We start from the raw sequence: 17,108 nt of genomic DNA on the forward strand, positions 1-17,108 counted from the left end.
TTTCATCATGCTCATTGGCTAGGCTTTGTGTCGTCCTCTTTTTGTGATAACGTTTTTGGTTACCGGAAGTAGGCGCAGAGTGAGACATTGTCTTCTTCCTCCTATCCGGCGAACCTGCCTATCTGAAAAACCGGTACACGGTGTCGAGAGGCAAAATGCGACTGATCACCCGTACATATTCACGAGTTTTATCGTTATTTTAAACTTTCAGCGGCTGTAACAGTACTGTACTAAAGCAACTTCTGTGTAATTTATCCAGCTCAAGGTTAAGTTACATTTATTGTCCGGGGGGACTTTTATCTTTGTCTGTTATCCACCAGTGGGACGGAAGGAAACGCAAACAAAATTTAAGCTAAACCATTAAAACAGTCCTGTGTGTGGTTTGTAATTTTGACCTTCCTCTTGCTACCTTCTCCGACATGGCTGCTAATCCTCCGGGACAAGGTAATTTGTTGTTGTTTTGGGACAGACGACGCCGATATTACAGTTCTTTGTCTTTGTCAAGCTATCTGTAACTATTCCTGACTCCAGGGGCGTAGCTATGAAACCTGGACCCCTTTAAAGCATTTTGCTCTGTGGTTCCTCTGTGGGAAATACAGCTAACAAGCTAACATAGCTTGTCTATAACGATGCCCCTCAGTTAGTATTTTACAACGAAAACAAATGTCTTTATAATCCTACATATTCTGCTGTGTAAAATATTAATTTACTCAGTTATAAAATGGTGAATATTATCCTTTTTTAACCTCTCTAGTGTAACCTTTGTATCTATGCAACTCAACAAGACGATACGTACGTATGTCTGTGTGTGTACTCGCATTTATTGACACAATCATCAGCAATTACTCAGAACCGTTAGATGAGGCATGTGGTGTTAGCTGACATCTTGTTCTGTCCCTCTCTCTCTTCCCCCATTGTCTCTTGGTCTTGTTGTATCTTTCACCCAGCCTTCCCAAACAAGACACGAGTGGCAATACTGGCGGAACTGGAGAAGGAGAGGAGGAGGCTGATGCAGAATCAGTCCATGAACACACCTGGAGCCAGGTAAGGACAGTGTACAGCCAGCCAAAGAAAGCATTTAGTGGGGGGAAAGTAGCCATTGATATCATGTGCCATTGTACATGTTGATATATTCTCAAGGGTTTTGTCCCCAGTTACACATCAGCACTGTAAACTATCTTCCTTTTGTTCTCGCCCTGTCATCCTGTAGCATCTCGCTGTCCAGGCCGAGCCTGAAGGAGTTCAGGGACAACGCAGAGCAGCAGCACATCGCTGCCCAGCAGAAGGCTGCCCTGCAGGTGAGACAGAGGCAGGCCAGCATAACTGCAGCTTCATATCATTTAACACAGCCTTGTCACACAGTACCAAGTAGAACAACAAGTTATTATTTACCAAAATTGAATGAATCTATTTTTCATGCTGTATTCTGTTTGTTATTTGGTACGACTATCAGATTGTGATTATCAGTAGAAACTCTTCATGCAAACCTTTGTCTTCTCTTGCAGCATGCACACGCACACTCATCAGGCTTCTTCATCACTCAGGACTCCTCGTTTGGGAACCTCATCCTCCCCGTCCTTCCACGCCTGGAGCCTGAGTCGTGACCTTTTTACCTCTTGTCCCCCTCCTGCTGCCTGGCATGAGACAGAGCTTTGAAACGACATGCATCAGACCTGCATCTCTCCCAGTTTCCTCTTTTTAAGCCTGTGATTCATGGACAGTTGTTTGTCATGTTGTAAGTGATCTCAGGGGAGTGTAAATCTTTCGTTTCGACATTTTCCAGACTAACAAGCTGGCCGCTGAATTTAGGAAAGCTTTCAAACAGTCAGAAGACGGTTCCAGGTGGCTGTGAAATATTCTGTGAAGTCATCCAGGGACTAAAAACGAACTACACAAGCTCTGTAAATGCTATCCTGCTCTGTTGCCCTTCATGGCTCTAATCACATGGCTTTAAAGTGCACATTTTGTCAGGTTTTTTACATTTGTAATGCATTTGTATTGATATTTGGATAATAAAGTTACATTCAATTGTGTATATATACATATATTTAATCACAGTTTTTATTTTTGCAAACAAAAAAGGGGGCAGAAGGTCTAAATGCACAGTCTATGGCTATGTTAACGTTTTTATGATCAGCTCTCACTTGTTTTTCTCATTTCTGGGCCTTGTGTGTTTTTAACAGAAGTGTGTGGGATGTCTGCTTTGAAAGCCTGTATTTATTTAAGGCTTTTTCATTTTTAATCAGCCACTAAAGTGCCTGAAATTGGGTTTTTTACACCACACCATACCCGTGGATGAAGGCATATCATTTTTCCCTCTCTGACATGAAATAAGACTTGCTTAATTTATTAATTGTCGTTGTTTTTAGCGGTTTATTGTAAAACAGTGGTTGGCAGCACACAAAACAACACATGCAACAGAATGACTGTATATCACCATGCATAAAAAAAACATCTTTTTGAGCCAGTGAATCTTGAATACAAAAAAAAAAAAATCCCTTATTGGTCAGAATTTTTTCAGGCAGAGCCACATAATATAGTGGTTTGAGTGACCACCAGAGAAGCTGCCAATTACTCATTACTGTTTTCAGAAGTTGGAACTTGATTATAATGAATCTGAGCTGACGTGACCGCTGTAAAGAATAATGGTCGACAGTTTTGGTGACAGTTCTGAAGAAACAAAGATCAAGAGCTTATTCTTTCACAACCATGTGAGGAAAAATCCGCTGGACAGGAGGCAGAAACACTTACTTCTACACCCACAGAAGCAAAAGTGCGGCCAGAATGTTCTGCAGCCACGTGATGATCAGAAGTACACAAGGTTGAGAAAAAGTTGGTACAAGTAAAATTACAACAACCTCGCAATATGACTCCAGGAAATAAACGGACCCCCACATACTCAGATGGTTGAATAGGAGAATTGAAGGGTGAGCTTTTTCATGGATGGGGTGCTTGATGCTTGTGTTGGATTCTTGGCCACTGATTCAGTCAGCAAACTTTCTGCATCTGTCACTTGGACACAATGGGCAGCAGTTCCCCTTTTGCCTTCATCGTTTTGATCTTGGCCTTAATGTTGTCATCCATCGCCTGTCGGCAGCGGTGGGCATAATGTGCCAGCGTCTCCTCCTTCTCATCCCACGGTGCCAGTGCGTGAAACACCTCCGGAGCGGCCAGGCTGAGCTCAGCTATGGCCGCTGTGCGGGAGATGGTGTTGCGGTCCACGCCGACCCGGTCAAAGGCCACCTTCATGGAAACACTGCGTCGAAACTCTTGGAGGGCCGCCATGTAGCGCGCTATCACACCCACCACGTTTTTCACTGGAGAGGACAATGAGAGACACATCAGCACACAGACAAAGCAAATGAAGGCAGTATTTGGTAATAACCATACATGCTCTGTGGGAGCTCATAACCACAGTATGACTGATGTCAGTGTTATGGAACAGTCCATCTTCCTTGTGATGTCCTTACTCCTGACTCGGGTGTTTTCTCCATCCCGGCTCCTCTTGCTCTTCAGGATCCTGTGGCGCTCCAGAGGGTGAAGCTCCATTTCCTCAAACGAGTCAAACAGTGTAGACGAATCAAAACCTGCCACATCATCAGCGGGGGTCATGTGTGAACTTCCCGGTTCCATCTGGCTAGAGCAATGAGTCCGCCTCTTCTCTAGAATTAGAAATACAAAAATGACGAGTCTGAATTATATGATACCAATAAAATGTAATACAGAGTGGAAAGAGGAACCTCCTGGATTTTCGAGAAGTTTCATGTCAAGGTTTAGAGTTATAATAAACTGATTAGTTTACTAATTTATTCTACTTTTTGATTCTACTAGTACTACTGCGTCATCAGGGGATGGATTTTCAACCCAAACTCTACCTGGCCGCAGTTTGTCTTGCAGGAAGTCACAGATGAGTTCGGCTTTTTTCGTGAGTTCGTGCTGCAGCAGCTCTTTGTCCTGCTTCAGACTGGAGATGATCTCCGTCATCTGCTGGTTACGGCTGCGTTCTGCACAGAGTAACTCTCGCAGCTTCTCCAGCTCATTCTGCTCCCCTGCACAGTCACACAGACAGTGAGCAACAGGAAGACAGACAGCTGGATGCACATGCACATAAACATGGATTTCACTTGTATTTGACTCTATCAGGAAAATCAAGTTTTATTACCAGCGACACACACAAAACAAATGAGCTCTGTCTCTGCATGTTTTTTAAAGCGTCACGACTAAGCTCTACCTGCCATCTTCTCTGTAGCCTCTGTGGCAGAGCTGCATCTCTCGGCCTGCTCCATGGTCCCTGCCATGCAGCTGCCTCCCCCCAGCGGCTCCATCTCTGGGTTCAGTAATCCCTCACACCCCGGATCCTGTCCATTCTGAGGGCAGGGTGCGAGGGGCTTGTTAGGCAACAGTGTGTGTGTGATTTGAGAGTGTGTGTTTGGCGCCTGACAAGCCTGTGAAACATCCACAGCGGCTGTCACTGCTAGCCCCATGCTAGTGATGTTAGCAGCAGTGTCATAATCCTCTGCTGAGGCTGCTTCCTGCTTCACCTTCTTCCCCACAGCCGCTCCACCTGGTGCCCCGCCTCTTTTCCTGGATGGGCGGGGCTCGTAGTCGCCATCTTCATCTGTGGCCGACGAATCACATCCAGCAATGTCAAACAGCCGGCTGCTGAACTCCTCCCCCTCCGAGGCAGCATCGCTATAAGAGAGGTCACATGATGCCCTCACTGTCACCTGGAAGGTAAGAAAGAGAGAATAGACTGAATCAGCATGGGGTGATGATGATGAAGATGATGATGATGATGATGAGAGTTGTCTTGACTACATTTACAGAAATGTTAAATGCAAAGCTACATCAGTGTAGCTGTGGTGGTTTGGAAGTTTGGAAAACTCTTGTGTTTTCTTGTGTGCTGTGGAGGTGTGGGGCTTTGTTTCCTGTTTGTCCTTTTTTGGCAGAGGCTGGGTGTGGTTCTCCAGGTGGCTGGGAACTGGCTCCAACACAGCTGGGACTCATCACAATCAAGCACAGCATAAAGGCTGCGGACTGCTGAGGACTCGTTGGCAGACTGTTTCTGCTGCTCAGTGGTATTGTTGGCTGTTTATCAGTGTCTTTTTTCCTTTGTCTGAATTGAGTTCTCCTACACTGATCTCCAGCTCCATTGTCTCTGCCACCATGCCACCTAGCCTCTTGCCTCAAGCCCTCAACCCTCACCACCTTTGTTTCAGCTGTGCCTCCACCACCATGTGCTCTCAATGCAAGTACTCACACCACCTGAGCTCCGTGCACTCCAGCGTATCCCTTCCTTAACTGCTCCCCACCTCAGAACCTCGTGCCTCACCTGCTGTTCTCAGGACTTCCCAGCTACAAGTTTCCTGTGCCCCCGGAGTCTTCACTCATTGCTCATTCAATAAAGTCCTATTTTTAGCCTTACTCCATGTCTGCTATTGAGTCCAAATCCTGTCAAAGCATAACAGCAGCAACCTTTTAAAGCCTATATGTCTTTCAAAAACTAATGCCAGTGAGATCAAAAAAGACACTTTAGTAGACAGTAACATCAGTGTCCACTTCAAAATCTGCTTTTCTATGCTGAATGTACAATAATGGGATTGCAAGGCGATCTGACTCTAAGGGCTGCTCAGCCAAGGAAGGTGACCAGGTGACCTTTCCCTCAAAGAATACAAAGGTGTTGGATACAGTTTGACAGTTCAGGAAGAGCATGCATTCACATTCAGTTGTAGGACGGGTGTCATTTGAAAGAATTCAAGATTACACAGACAAAATACCTTAAATCTCTAGTCTACCTTATTGGACGGACGCCCTCCAACAAACCTCTCCTGGCCCTGGTTTTTATTCACTGAGCCATTGCTATGGTCACTGAGGGGCCAGTGGTAGGCGTGTCCAGCGCCACAACCCCACACGGCGACGGGGACGCTGCTGCCATGCGGACCGGGTTCTGGTGTCAGCACATAGGAGCCACAGGTGAGGTGCTGCAGGCTGGGGATGAGGTTGCAGATGGTGCCATGGCTGTGAGCCCAGCGGACGAGTTTACACAGACCATCAGAGGTGGTCTGAACCAGGTCGGACATGACAGAAACCTACAGAAGGGAGAGGAGAAGGTGTCTACAGCCGGAAGGTGGGGTGGTTTGGTGCATAGCAGTTGTTTAAGATGCCAAAACTTTGATCACTTCATCAAGGTTTTGATGCCCACAAAGGCTGTGCTGTTTGTCAGTCCTGGTTTACTCAGATGTTTCTGTTCACTCTCAACCATCCTGGCTTGGTGTTGACATCGACTTGAACTCAGCTCAGGTGCTCTTGAGTTCAGGTTTGCTAAAAACATTGCAAGGCTCAAAGGAAGTCCAATCACCTCCAAGATTTAGATCAGGGTCTGCTCAAATAAATATGGGATAGATTGAGCCTTGAAATAAGAGTCATGATAAATTAGGGCTGCAAATCACCATTATTTATTATCAATTATCCTGCCAAATGGTGCACCCAATAGTCCCAAGCCCAAAGGTATTCAGTTTATTATCATGGATGACAGACAAAAACATAAAATCTTCCCTTTTGAGAACAACTCATATTTGGCATTTTTGCTGACAGAATGATTCAATTGAAAAGTCCATTTTGATCAGTTAATTTTCTCTTGATCGACTAATGGATTAATCATTGAAGTTCTATGATAAATCAGAAATAGTCATAACCCTGCAGCTTCATCAAGAACACGACTTGTTAGATTGTTTATGAAGTTTCCTGTTTGTAACTCTTGTCCTAAAATGACTGCACGACTGAAACCTTTAATTTATTTTCGAACAGGCAGATGGAACTCACTGCGATAAGAGAAGACACAAATCAAATTAAAATTCACAAAATCAGTTAACAAGCTTTTTTGGACGAGCCATAGCTTCATACAACAGGCCAAGTGTTGATCCGTGTCCGCGCGCACGCACCCAGGCGCCCGCGCGCAGCTGATGATGACTGAACGCTCTGAACTCTCACTTCAAGCCTCCAACCATCCAACGAACACACACACCGTGCCCATCATCACACATGTCTGTCACATCTGTCTGCAGGCAAACCACGGTCCATCAGGCACAGGAACAAAGCTGCTCCAGCCCATCAACAAACCTCGTATTTACCTTTCGGATGAGAAGTTAAAAGTCCAGGCGCGTTTCACATCATCGCATCGTCCTCATTGATTCCGCGTGCGTCGGCCGCTTCACACAGAGGCGACTATTAATCCTGTTACGACGCAGATAACGTTTGATTAATCATCATGAATATCATATCGTAGGTACGGGTATTTGTTTAATTATTACAGTCTTTGTCTGGAAGGTTTAATATCGCCAGAATCCAACGTGAAAGCTGCTTTACTGCCAGCAGCTGGACCGGAGGATGAACTGCCGTCTGCTCCCACTGTGCGGTGTAACACTGACCTCTAGTGGCCGAGGTGCATCAACGCACTGTGAAGAAAACGCACACTAATATTACATTATGTTATATTATATTATATTATATTATATTATATTATATTATATTATATTATCATTGCATATTCTATGAAACTTTGGGGCAAAGGAGCAGCAAACTGACTTTTAAATTTAGTACCATATTCCTAAAAAAAAAAGAGCAGAAATTGTAAATATATAGTAGAATTTGAAGAATTTCTAAGTGTTTTTTTTACTTACACAACAAATTCAAACATGAATCTGTAACTGATTCTGTCACTTAATTGCAGCCTAATCAAAGTGTTTATATCCTTTATTTATATTGAAGTTTAATTGCAAGAAGTGAAACTAATATTTGAGCTGAAAGTAAGAGTAAAGATCACCTGCACTTGTGTTTTATACAGAAATACTCTGCTGTGAGAAATAATTTATGTCTGATAAGTTTTTTTCCAGAAAAATCTTCACTTACCTTGGTAACTGAACACACACCTCCCCACACACACGTGCACACACACACACACACACACACACATACACACCGTTTGTGGCAGTGCGACTTCCTACTGTGCGCCCAGCAGTATATGCAATATTTGCCAGGACTGGTATGTGCAAATGTTGCATAATACAGTATATTTACATTCCAGAAAACCCAAAATAACCCTTCAATGCAGATATCTTTTTCTAAACTCATGAAATGATTGATTATACATAATAATAATAATCAAAGAAATAGTGAGATAATATATTGTGGATGTGATTAATTGCCATGTAGCTATTGATTATGAGGCATGATCAAACGCAGTGGATGAAGTGTACATGAGTAGGATCATCTGAGCCGCAGATGGAGCTTTAAACACCAGGTTGTGCAGGTTTTTCCTCTATGTATGAGTTCAGTGACTTGACTGAACTCGCTCCTGGCTCCACCCTCCGTTAGTCATCCAGTCTACTACGTGTTAGGACTGGTGCCTTTAACTTACAAGCATCTCGGGGAGAGGAGGAGAAAAAAAAAGGACTTTTCCCCCGGTTAATCAGGAGGAAAGAAGGGGCTTCAGAGCCGACACAAGTTCGTCAACTTAAAAACTCAGACCGGCATCTTCCCCTGGAGAGAAAACAGCCCATCAAGGCTGGTTTCCTCTGCGTTTTCCGACTTGGATGAAGTTCTGCATGGAAACAAATGATATTTGAACCCGTGGAGAGGAGCGGACAGAGGAGGTGGGTGACGGATACAAGCCTGTGTGTTTCTGCTTCTGTTCTTTCACGCACCGATCTCGGATACGAGCCTGTTCGCTTTTGACTGAAATAGAAAAATCGCCCAGTTGTTGCTGCCGGTGCGTGATCCAAACCCCATTCAAGTTTCAGAGAAGTCTTAAAGGTTTAATCCGGGGAGGAGAAGCAAGTTGTTGAGGCGACTTTGCAGTGAAAGACAGAGTGATATAAATCTGAAATTATGGCGTTAAAGGCCAGAGTGCTGTATGACTTCCACTCTGAAAACCCCGGAGAGATCTCCATAACAGAGAACGAGCTGGTGACTCTGTTCAATGAGGAGGAGCTGGAGGGCTGGCTGGAGGGGGAGAACAGCAGGGGGGAGGCTGGCCTCTTCCCTGCCTCCTATGTTGAGATCATCAGGGACCACATCACCTCCAACACCAACAACAATGGCTTCTCCTCACCCCTTAAAACCAAAGCCCAGATGCCCACCCACACCTCCTACACATCCCCGGACACCCAGTCTCAGAGAGGACTCGGGGCCGGTAGCAGTGGCAACGCCGGTGGCAGCTTCCACACCAGCCAGGGTAGTGATGACGACTGGGACGATGACTGGGATGACAGCTCGCCTGCGACCGACATGCCTCAGGGCCTCGGCAGCACGCCCCCTCTGTACCCAGTGACCTCCTCCCTCCCGGCACGGCGTGAGAGCTCCCAGCAACACCAGCATCAGGCCAAGAGCTCTGCAACGGTGGGGAGGAACCTCAACAGGTTCTCCACCTTTGTCAAATCCGGAGGGGAGGCCTTCCTGCTCGGGGAGGCATCTGCTTTTGTGAAGGACGGGGACAGGATCTGCGTGGTGATGGGGAAGCATGGGCCAGAGTGGCAGGAGGACCCTTACCCATTCACGTGCACCATCGACGACCCCACCAAGCAGACCAAGTTCAAAGGCATGAAGAGCTACATGTCCTACGGCCTGACCCCAACGCACACCAATGTACAAGTCAACCGCAGGTACAGGCTGTCTTCCTCCTTCTCTTCCTCATCCTCCTCCCTCTCTGGGGTTTCCAAACTGGCCTCATTTCTTCACCGGATCCCCCAGCCCCCACACACACTTAGAATAAATGTTTCTGTGGCTTTTCCTGTGGCCACAATTGTTCCCACAAAATGGCAAAAACAGAGCTGACTGTGGCCTCCTGCCCTCTGGAGTCGTCAGGAATCTCCCTTTTCCTTTCTGAGATTCCCTCTGCACCTTTTACATTGTTTCCCTGTCAGTAAGTCTGTCATTTGAAACCAGCACTCACTCCCTTACATTTCAGTCCCACTTTTTTTTACACTCCCCTTCATTTTCACTCCTTACTGCATTTTCCTGCCATTACCTCACATCCTAACCTCCCTTACTCCCTTTCACTGTACCGTCTCCCTCCCTGCCTCCTCTTCTTTCTCACCTGCAGGTATAAACACTTCGACTGGCTGTACGCTCGGCTCGTGGAGCGTTTCCCGGTCATCTCGGTGCCCCACCTGCCGGAGAAGCAGGCCACCGGCCGCTTCGAGGAGGACTTCATCTCCAAGCGGAGGAAGGGGCTGATCTGGTGGATGAACCACATGACCAGTCACCCCGTGTTGGCACGCTGTGACGTTTTCCAGCACTTTCTGACGTGCGGGGCGGATGAGAAGGCCTGGAAACAGGGCAAGAGGAAGGCAGAGAGGGATGAGCTGGTCGGAGCCAATTTCTTCCTCACAATCAGGTGGGAGGCTGCGTTACATACTGCAGAGATTGTGGGTCTGAATCTCTCTAGAATCACCATTTTCCAGCAGTATTCAACAGTCATACAAGGAGAAATCCATTGTAGAATTAGACATCTAAACCAATATGAGCAGGAATTGGACCAGAATGCAATGAGGTTTCAACACGGACCATGGTTCTCACCCTTTTAACTTGAAGAACTATCACTCAGGGTGCTTTATTGTCATCGCTATTACATGCTTGCTCTACATCAGCTGCCAACCACTGAACAGATCAGGTTACAGCCATTTCTCTGGAGACCGTAAAAGGCATTCTGGGAAATGTAGGCAATCACTAGTTGAGGTAGAAGGGCAAGACGAGGCAGGTTGGGGCAAAGAAGGTACACCAAAACCATAAATGACAGCACTTCGCACAGTGTTGCAAGATTGAGATTAATGATGTGCAGTTGATGGACAATAAAACAGGAATGTAGCACATTGTAATACATTCCTATTCAGAACTACCCTGCACAGATTAGGTTTAGATTAAGATTGTTTGTAGTATGTCAAAGAGGTACGAATCAAGTTTGCAGTGTAGGGTTACATCACTGCATGTGTCAGATGTTCCAGTTAATTTGTCAACTCAGTTTATAGTGGTATAAAGCAATAGTGGAGCATATTTGCCCTATAGCAAGAGGCAGTTATCAGTTTTCCGTGTTTCAGTGTGCTGTAACCAAAGCTTTCATCATAGGGAGTGCCTGATAGTGAGCTGATAGATAGATAGCTCTCATGTCTGTGTAATAAACATGTTGTAATGCTTGAATTAAAAAAAAAAAAATCATAAAGGACTTATAGCTACAAAGTTTTAAAGTGACCATCTTTTTCATTCTTTTCATTAGCACGCCCGCTGTCCCACTGGACCTCCAGGAAGTGGAGAGCAAGATTGAAGGCTTCAAGACCTTCACCAAGAGGATGGACGAGAACAGCATGGTCGTCAACACCACCATCAATGAGTTTGCTCGCAAACAGGCGGCAGGATTCAAGAAGGAGTACCAGAAAGTCGGACAGTCCTTCAAACTCCTGGCGCAGGCGTTCGAGCTGGACCAGCAGGCATACTCGGCGGGCCTGAACAAAGCCATCGCCGACACTGGCGAGGCCTATGAGGCGATAGGAGAGTACTTTGCTGAGCAGCCACGCCAGGACTTGGATCCAATTTCTGACCTGCTGGACCTCTACAGAGGACACCTGGCCAATTTTCCTGACATCATCCATGTGCAGAAAGGTGGGGAAGTGTGTGTGTCTGTGCATGCATGTTTGAGTCTGAACTGTTTCCCACTCAGTCTTTTTCAGTGTGGGATGTAAATACCAAACATAGCCTGGAAAAAATATATAAATTGGGCAGTGCTGTGGCGTGCAATAAAGTATGTGAAAGGAGTTACTGCTAAAAAATGCATGAAACTCTCCAACATGCTTGCATGAGTTTAACAGATGCAGGGCCCAGAATAGTTCTCTTCAGAGGGAGGTCAGAGGTTAGCTTGAAGTGGAGCTGGTAGGGACAGAGCGGTCAGGACTCGTGCTCGTGGATGCCTCTGCAGGGCGGAGGGTTGAATCATAACAACGCAAAGCATCTGAGTTTCCGTGCTGCAGGCTGTATAATCCCCCCCGAAACAAAAGACTCACAGATTTATTTATTTTCTTTTGCATTAAAAAATAATTAACATTGTTCCCAAAAGGCATGCAGCCTTTTTGTCTATTCATCATGTCAGTGTAGTCAGAGCAGACAACACAGAGACCCAGATTCTGACTGTTGCAACATCTGTTTTCATTTATTGAATTGCAGTGTCAATCTAGGTTGAAAACTGAAACCCAACTATTGTAACACTCTGGGTACTGTGAGAGCCTGTACTCACTCATTGGAAAACACAAACACACACACACACACACACACACACACACACTCGCACAGACGTGTACAAAGGACTCGCAGAGGAGTTAGCTTGTTAGTTCCATGCAGGTTGGGAGGAGGGAGGTGCTCCTGGCACACAAAGTCCTGACGTTTGCCAAAACCTAGAGGCACTGTTTCTATAGTCCGCTGAGCTCTGTTCTCTAGATACAATCACAGCTCCGAACTATGGAAACGCAGGCTGAATCTCAATAGTCCTGGTAACTGATGGGATTTCACCTACGTTCTGATTGACAACCAGCACGCTGTTGTTTGGTCCTGAAGGAGCCTCTTGCAACTTGGAACATTTCTCTTACTTCTGCCTCATTAGAAGATACTGCTCCTGTTATTGAAGTTTTCACTAATAACCTTAAATTTAAAGGGATTTCTCTCTGAGGAGCATGATTTCGTGAGGGGAATTTATCCTTATTATTAACACAAAAAGGATGGGCCACAATGACTTAATGAGACCAGGCAAACTTATACTAAATGAAACATGAGGAAAACTTTCCCAAAACCTTTACTAAGCTAACATATCATAACCTTAAACATTTTTACAAAAAAAAGTGACCCAAAACTTAAAGCTAAAGTCTTTGAATTGTCTGTGCTCTTTAGCTGTATTCTTTTGTTCTTCTGTCTTTTTCTCTTTGCCATTCCTTCAAGTATCAACCATAACCACAAAAGTGCCTCATTGTGAAACTTTGCCTGGGAAAATGTAAACATGTCTTGCGGTCTGCACTCAGTCATTGCATTTGATTTCACGGGGAATCAGACTCGGGAACAGGAAGGAAGAAGAATTCTGTAGAAATAGCCGATTGAGACTGTTTCATCAGCAGTTAAACATTCCTTGTAGTATGCTAAATCAAGCAGATCTCAAGGGGGTTCACAGTAATATCACAGGATATGATGACCATCATTTCTGCTTTTAAGCAATTTCACACAAAGCGCTGTCATCATTCTTGGGTACCAGCATATCTTTCACTTCTGGAAACTATAGCTAGCAATGCTTTGTGAGAAAACAAATAGTAAAATCTTGGATCCTTACTAAATTGTCATCATTTGGGCAATTAATTATTTGGCCTAACTGTCCACCAAAGTTTACTGAAATTTATCAGCATTTCCTGCTGCTTGCGTGACTTAATTGACAATCTAGTTCATGGATAAAACAAAGGGAGACATTGACTTCTGAAATGCACCAAGCATGTGGTGGGTCATTTAAGTCCTCACTGAGAAATAAAGGCACAGACTCTGAGTAATCCATCAGTGCTGACATAGGAATCTTTATTTTGTCTTCTGAGTAACACCCATGAACACATCCCCACAACGCAAAATCTGCACTGCTGTCACTGTTGTGAAATAACTAACGAGAGATGGCTGGTTTAGTCAAAGTTTCCATAAACTGTCAATTTGGTGAGAGGCCCTCCTTGAGAGAAAGCTGATTTCTGCACCAGCGCAAATACATACTTTTCTTGATGCTCTTTTCTTTTTTCCCACCTAAAAGGAAACCTAATGATAATCTAATCATAATAAACGACAGCAAACATTTCTCTAATAGCCAAATTACAACAACATGTAAACATTACGGCACAGATTAGCCAGAAAAACAGTTGCTGGGCTCTTAAGGTGGACGGCCCTGGTGACCCAAATGTCCCTGTACAGTATTGCGTGATGTTGGCGGTTCTGTGTGTGAGGTCCAAAGGCTACATCTGATTTGAATGAGCGGAGATTCCTGGGCCTCTTGTCCTGTGTTGCCCTGGGACTGCAGGAATGCAAAATGGAGCAGTCTCAGGATTAGCTTCCCCTCCTCCTCTTTTCTTCTCCCTCTTTTCCTCCTTCTTCCTGGTGATACAGCGAGTTGAAGAGAAGGAGGAGGAAGAGGAGGGGAGGGCTGTGTGTGTGTGTGTGTGTGAGAGAGGGAGAGAGAGAGAGAGAGAGAGAGAGAGGCCGCAGACAGTTATAGAGCTGAACAAGTTTCCCACCAGCCAACAGTACAAGAGTTCAGATTACAGCTCTGTAATCGCCTTGGCAGCGAGGAGAGCAAAGTCCAGGTTAATTTCAGTTGGACTCAGAGTTCTTGTGCAGGTACGGTGTGTTTTTCGTTAACATGTGTGGGATAAAGGGAGGGAGGAATCTAGAAAGTGAGGTCACCGAGGTCTGGAAGCAGTACCAGCTAGCTCAACACTTCATTCACATGTTGGCATGTTAGAGCCATACTCTGGAGTTCCTCTTCATCCATTTTTTTCACGAGTCTCCCCCCTCCCCCCGAAAGTTTAGTCACACCAGACACTCTGAGTCACAATCGGGCTTTGAATGACTGCAAGGAAACAAATAAAATGTCTGCAATATCCTGTTTGTTTCCACAGTATGACAAAAATTGCTGCAGTCAGTTTGAAGAATTAGCCTGCCTATCTCTGTATTAGCTGTACTTCCCCTGACGATACCGACAAGCTAGCTGCTGTCCCACTGCATTTGCATTAGCTTGATGTAGTGTAGGGTTAAAAAGTCAAACATGTCCCCACCGTTTACTCTACATGTTCTAAGATAAATGAGTACTGACTAAAGCATTTGTTTTTAGAATCCTTAATGACTTGAATAAAGCTAAATGGTGAGTCACATGTTAGCATTAGCAACCACTGAGAAGTTTTGCTAGTAGATGCTATTTTGAGTTCTTGTTCTAGTGGTTTCTATATCTGCTGCACTTTCTCAGTCTTCTCCCTCCTTCCCCCATCTTTTTCCAGGTGCGCTGACCAAGGTGAAAGACTGTCCAAAGCAGGAAGGTGACCTCCACGACCGCTGCAACATCATTTCCTGCGCCACGCTGGCAGAGATCCAGCACTTCCACCGCACACGTGTACGGGACTTCCGCTCACAGATGCAGCACCACCTGCGTCAGCAGATTGGCTTCTTCCAGAAGATCACGGCAAAGCTGGAGGACGTGCTTCAGAGATATGACGATGACCAGTAGGAAGCGGGGGAGAGAACAGTGAAGTTGGATTATAAAGGCCTTGAGGAAGTCAGGGGGAGCAGACAGTTTGTCTTATTGCCTTTGAAGAGAGAAAACTATTTGATGTGATGGATCCTGTGCCTGGTACAAGTGTTGGAAGAAATATACCACTCTTCTAAAGAATATAGGCCACTGGACTGTGGAATGACAACTTCTTGGATTAACTGGACGGCTCTAATGAATGTACCAGTAACAGGGATTTTGCTGACTCCCCCGGCACATCTTGCAACTCAGCGGGACTGCGACAATATTAAAAACAGCTGTTCTCAATATGACCAGGCTGCCTCTTGCTTCCCGGTTTCAGGGTCACGTGATCTCTCCATGCCTCCATTGCCTCACCACTTCATGGAAACCTTCCATCTGGGAATACGGTAACTCAACAGAAATGTGTAGATGAAACAAAACCCAAACTCACTTAAACTGGATGTTTTAATGATTAAAAGACAGGACTTAATGAATTTAATCATTTTTGTTATCTCTGTTTTTACTTGAATGACCTGTTCAGTATTGTTATGATGAGAGCATGCAAGTGATTGTGAGTATGGAGGAAGGCAAAGTGGGCATCATCTACTCCATTGAATCAGCTGGATTTTTGTTACAGCTTGAAATTTGACCTGCTTCTGATGTCTAACATCTCTCACAGCTTGGATGCCGTTGCATCTTTGCTATATTTCAATTGACGCCCGACGTTCTGTGTTTTGGTGTATGCGTTGCCTGACCTTAAACAATAATTAACGTCAGACTGATTTGATTTCTTTTGACGGACTCTCTGCTTGTTTTGAGAAGCAGCTCAGCAGTTCTTTTTCTTTGGGTTCCTGCTGGCCTGCGGTCCACATCAGTCTTTCTGCTTTCCTTCAGTCTTGAGAGGTCAGAGGCTCAGGGTACAGACACTTCAGTACAGTGAACCCAGATCTTCCAGTTTAAAGCCACTGTGAGCTGACTTTTTATGATGATAGCGTGTTTCAGTATCGTCTGAGGGAATAGTTTTTTATTGTAAAAAAAAAAAAAAAGAAGTTTGACAATCTTGGTGAAGATCTAACTGTGTGTTTCTTTCACCATGTTCTTCTCAGTGTCATCAAGATGGCCCATTGGAGCCGTCTTTTTTGATACTACCACTTGAGGGCGCCAAAGTTGGAAATTTTCAAATACAAATGATAGTATGTATAATATTTGTAAGGATGGGTGTTCTTCTCGGTATGTTAGCCAGCTACTCTAACACATTCTTGTTAAACCAATAAGTGACCAAAATAGCTCACAGAACTGCTTGCTGACGCTTGCCTGGAAAAATTCTTTCCATAAAAGTTGAAATCCTGGAGAGACTTTCAGCAGACAACATCCTGTACTGATTTAATGAGAAACACGTAATTCACCACGATGACACTGTTTCTTAACCCTTTAAATGTAACACCATGGAACAGCATTTCATTAAATAAATGAAAGTAGAATTTATTTCAATCGTACATCTGCGTTGTGTGTTTCCTCAAATATAACTTAGATGCCAGATTATTTCTTTAGATCGCACAACCTGCTCAGTTATATTTTCATACAAATCTGTATTGTTTCACTTGTTGTTATCATTTGTGTCATTTGTTTTTCCTGTGGAGGCAGCAGCAGTCCAGTCCCTGATACCTGACACCAGAGTTCACAGACTAGCGGTCAGATTACTGCGGTCAGGCTCTCCATTATTTAGACCAGCCTCTTTCTCCTCTCCTCCCTGTTTTAATCTGCTCCTTTACTGTTTTTTTTGCTGATAATTTCAAATGATTATTCTCAATTTTGAATCAGACAACAT

The 17,108-nt window shown here is 44.8% G+C and overlaps 3 protein-coding genes across 7 annotated transcripts; 2 read left to right on the forward strand and 1 right to left on the reverse strand.

Moving 5' to 3' along the window:
* The first annotated feature begins 103 nt into the window (after positions 1-103).
* On the forward strand, positions 104-2,040 carry LOC143338432 (SOSS complex subunit C-like). 5 transcript variants are annotated; one of them, XM_076758804.1, is made up of 5 exons: positions 104-444; positions 755-792; positions 948-1,044; positions 1,211-1,298; positions 1,506-2,040. In XM_076758804.1, exons 2-5 carry the CDS (start codon positions 771-773, stop codon positions 1,602-1,604), a joined length of 306 nt encoding a protein of 101 aa, XP_076614919.1. In that variant the 5' UTR covers positions 104-444; positions 755-770; the 3' UTR covers positions 1,605-2,040. The 5 variants fall into 5 exon arrangements, with proteins under 5 accessions (XP_076614919.1, XP_076614918.1, XP_076614922.1 ...); XM_076758807.1 differs by having other exon boundaries at positions 428-444; positions 755-806; positions 1,506-1,744; XM_076758803.1 differs by lacking the exon at positions 755-792 and having other exon boundaries at positions 121-444; positions 1,506-2,034.
* A 303-nt stretch (positions 2,041-2,343) lies between these two features.
* Positions 2,344-7,305, reverse strand: kiaa1958 (KIAA1958 ortholog). Its single transcript, XM_076758801.1, has 6 exons — positions 7,131-7,305; positions 5,796-6,089; positions 4,232-4,727; positions 3,876-4,049; positions 3,471-3,662; positions 2,344-3,317 (listed from the first exon to the last, which is right to left on the reverse strand). Exons 2-6 carry the CDS (start codon positions 6,078-6,080, stop codon positions 3,010-3,012), a joined length of 1,455 nt encoding a protein of 484 aa, XP_076614916.1. The 5' UTR covers positions 6,081-6,089; positions 7,131-7,305; the 3' UTR covers positions 2,344-3,009.
* Positions 7,306-8,416: 1,111 nt separating this feature from the next.
* On the forward strand, positions 8,417-16,344 carry LOC143338530 (sorting nexin-18-like). Its single transcript, XM_076758988.1, has 4 exons — positions 8,417-9,659; positions 10,100-10,393; positions 11,270-11,652; positions 15,051-16,344. Exons 1-4 carry the CDS (start codon positions 8,887-8,889, stop codon positions 15,275-15,277), a joined length of 1,677 nt encoding a protein of 558 aa, XP_076615103.1. The 5' UTR covers positions 8,417-8,886; the 3' UTR covers positions 15,278-16,344.
* Positions 16,345-17,108: the final 764 nt, after the last annotated feature.

The sequence above is a fragment of the Chaetodon auriga genome, chromosome 19, assembly GCF_051107435.1.
Source record: "Chaetodon auriga isolate fChaAug3 chromosome 19, fChaAug3.hap1, whole genome shotgun sequence".
Classification (NCBI taxonomy): Eukaryota; Metazoa; Chordata; class Actinopteri; order Chaetodontiformes; family Chaetodontidae; genus Chaetodon; species Chaetodon auriga.

Coding starts and splice junctions, on each gene's coding strand:
- LOC143338432 (XM_076758802.1), top strand. CDS start 860: ATGAGGCATGTGGTGTTAGCTGACATCTTGTTCTGTCCCTCTCTCTCT. Junction 1,045..1,210: donor ATGAACACACCTGGAGCCAG/GTAAGGACAGTG, acceptor GTCATCCTGTAG/CATCTCGCTGTCCAGGCCGA. Junction 1,299..1,505: donor AGCAGAAGGCTGCCCTGCAG/GTGAGACAGAGG, acceptor CTTCTCTTGCAG/CATGCACACGCACACTCATC.
- kiaa1958 (XM_076758801.1), bottom strand. CDS start 6,080: ATGTCCGACCTGGTTCAGACCACCTCTGATGGTCTGTGTAAACTCGTC. Junction 4,728..5,795: donor GAGGGCGTCCGTCCAATAAG/GTAGACTAGAGA, acceptor CTTACCTTCCAG/GTGACAGTGAGGGCATCATG. Junction 3,318..3,470: donor AGAAAACACCCGAGTCAGGA/GTAAGGACATCA, acceptor TGTCCTCTCCAG/TGAAAAACGTGGTGGGTGTG.
- LOC143338530 (XM_076758988.1), top strand. CDS start 8,887: ATGGCGTTAAAGGCCAGAGTGCTGTATGACTTCCACTCTGAAAACCCC. Junction 9,660..10,099: donor AATGTACAAGTCAACCGCAG/GTACAGGCTGTC, acceptor TCTCACCTGCAG/GTATAAACACTTCGACTGGC. Junction 11,653..15,050: donor CATCATCCATGTGCAGAAAG/GTGGGGAAGTGT, acceptor ATCTTTTTCCAG/GTGCGCTGACCAAGGTGAAA.